Source organism: Babylonia areolata, chromosome 10 (assembly GCF_041734735.1).
Source record: "Babylonia areolata isolate BAREFJ2019XMU chromosome 10, ASM4173473v1, whole genome shotgun sequence".
NCBI classification, from domain to species: domain Eukaryota; kingdom Metazoa; phylum Mollusca; class Gastropoda; order Neogastropoda; family Buccinidae; genus Babylonia; species Babylonia areolata.
In genome coordinates, this window is record NC_134885.1 from 45,573,621 (window position 1) to 45,575,979 (window position 2,359).

A 2,359-nucleotide genomic window follows, 5' to 3' on the forward strand; every position below is an offset into this window, starting at 1 on the left:
AAGCCAACCGTTTTCCCTTGCTCCCTACGATGGGAAGGACGACTTCGACGATTTCCTGACCCATTTTGAGAGGGTAGCGCTTCTCAATAAGTGGAAGCCAAGTTCATGGGCAGCTCGCTTAGTAACCTTGTTACAAGGTCGAGCTAGGGACGCTTGTCTGCGAGTGCCTCCGGAGAGACTTCATGACTACGAGTCATTGAAAGCTGCTTTACTCCGCGAGTTTCGGCTAGATGCCCATGCGTATTGTAAGCGTTTCCGATTGATGCGGAAGCTTACAGAAGAGACCTTTATCCAATTTCTGGAAAGACTTAAGGTCTGTCTGTCTCGCTGGTGCACAGCTGCTGGTCGCGATTACGACAGTGCAGAGGACCTAAGGGACTTGTTCCTTCAAGAACAGTTCCTGACTACCCTTAACCCTGACCTCGTCAGTGAGGTTAAGCGCGAAGAACCAGACAGGGTGGAGGATGTTGCACGCATTACCTCGAAGGTTGTCGGTGCCAGGAGAGCGGGACGGATGGCTGAGAGTGAAGCACGAGCTTCCAGGAAATCCAGGGATCATGGTCTTGGTTCCAAACCTCATGCAGAGCAAAAGGCCGCATCTCTTGGACAAAGTAGTGCCGCTCTTAGCGACAGCTCAAGGGGTGTCGAGAGCACTAGAGGAGTTACCTGTTTCCTCTGCGGGAAACTTGGACATGTGGCCAAAGAGTGCCGCCAGCGGAAGAAGGTTTCTCTTATTGCACAGCCGAGCTTTCTGCAGCAGGGTTCCCATTCCCCACCTCCATCTCTTTGCGTTTCCTGTGCGGCAAAGCAGTACTCACCACGATGTGAGGCTGTTGTCAACGGGTTTTCAGTCCCGGCTTTGCGAGACACTGGAGCTCACATGGTTGTCGTTGCACGCCATCTGGTCAGTCCAGATTCTTTCACTGGAGCGACTGTCCGTGTGGTGCTGGCCGAATCAAGGTGCACCTCTGTCCTACCCATCGCCAGGGTAGATTTCCAGTCTCCTTTCGTGGAAGGCAGGCTAGACGTGGCAGTAATGGAGGCTCCTGTGGAAGAGGTCCTTATTGGCAATACTGCCTGGCGCGAGGATGGCACTTCAGTGCCCGTGCCCGTTTACTCGGACGCCAGTCTTGTGGGTGCTGCTGAGACGCGGGCCCAAGCAGCTGCCAGGGCTAAAGGGTTATCTCCCTTGCCTGCCAAGGACATCCAGATCCATGTGTCTAGACAGGACCTAGAGCTTCAGCAGGATAGCGATCCTGACCTGTGTCAAGCTCGGGAGCTGGCTGTGTCTAAAGCAGTCAAAAAGACACGATCTGGAGAGGTCATGTACTTCAGGAAGCAGGGAATACTGATGCGGCGTTTCAAGGACCATCGGGGGGAAGCAACCAAAATCTGTGTTCCTAAGGAACTGCGTTCCACAGTGTTGCTTCTTGCCCATGAAGCCCCCATGTCTGGTCATCTTGGGGTTAAGCGCACACAGGGAAGAGTTTTCCCACATTTCTACTGGCCTGGCATGTGTGCTGACATTCGGCGTTTCGTCCGTTCTTGTGACAGATGCCAGAAGACGGTAGCTAAGGGTCGAGTCCCGAAAGTGCCACTCGTCAAGATGCCCCTCATTTCAGAGCCCTTCAGTCGAGTAGCTGTCGACATTGTAGGACCTATATCCCCTTCATCTGAGTCTGGCAACAGGTACATTTTAACAATGGTCGACTATGCGACCAGGTACCCAGAAGCTGTCGCTCTCAAACACGTTTCGGCTGGAACTGTGGCTGAGGCGTTGTTCACCATGTGGATACGTACAGGCGTTCCTGCTGAGGTCTTGACTGATCGTGGTTCTCAGTTCACAGGCAGTGTCATGCAGGAAGTCTATCGCCTTCTGTCTGTGCGGGGCTTGACCACAACCCCCTAGGAAGGAAGGAAGATGATAAAGGGGGTGAGGGAAGGAAGGAAGGAAGGATGGAAGATGATAAAGGGGGTGAGGGAAGGAAGGAAGGATGGAAGATGGAGCAGGGGGGGGGGAGGGTAGGAAGGATGGAAGATGATATAGGGGGGTGAGGGAAGGATGGAAGATGGAGCAGGGGGGTGAGAGAAGGAAGGAAGGATGGAAGATGATATAGGGGGGTGAGGGAAGGAAGGAAGGATGGAAGATGATATAGGGGGGTGAGGGAAGGAAGGAAGGATGGAAGATGATAAAGGGGGTGAGGGAAGGAAGGAAGGATGGAAGATGATAAAGGGGGTGAGGGAAGGAAGGAAGGATGGAAGATGGAGCAGGGGGGGGAGGGAAGGAAGGAAGGATGGAAGATGATATAGGGGGGTGAGGGAAGGAAGGAAGGATGGAAGATGATATAGGGGGGTGAGG

General features: G+C 53.5%; 1 protein-coding gene across 1 annotated transcript in view; it reads left to right on the top strand.

Annotated features, from left to right (window-relative positions):
* The window catches only part of LOC143286381 (uncharacterized), a 2,148-nt gene extending 239 nt beyond the window's left edge, over nucleotides 1–1,909 (top strand). Inside the window, exon 1 of the mRNA XM_076593922.1 lies at nucleotides 1–1,909. This exon is cut by the window's left edge and continues 239 nt beyond it. Coding sequence (XP_076450037.1) covers nucleotides 1–1,909 — 1,909 coding nt within the window.
* Nucleotides 1,910–2,359: the final 450 nt, after the last annotated feature.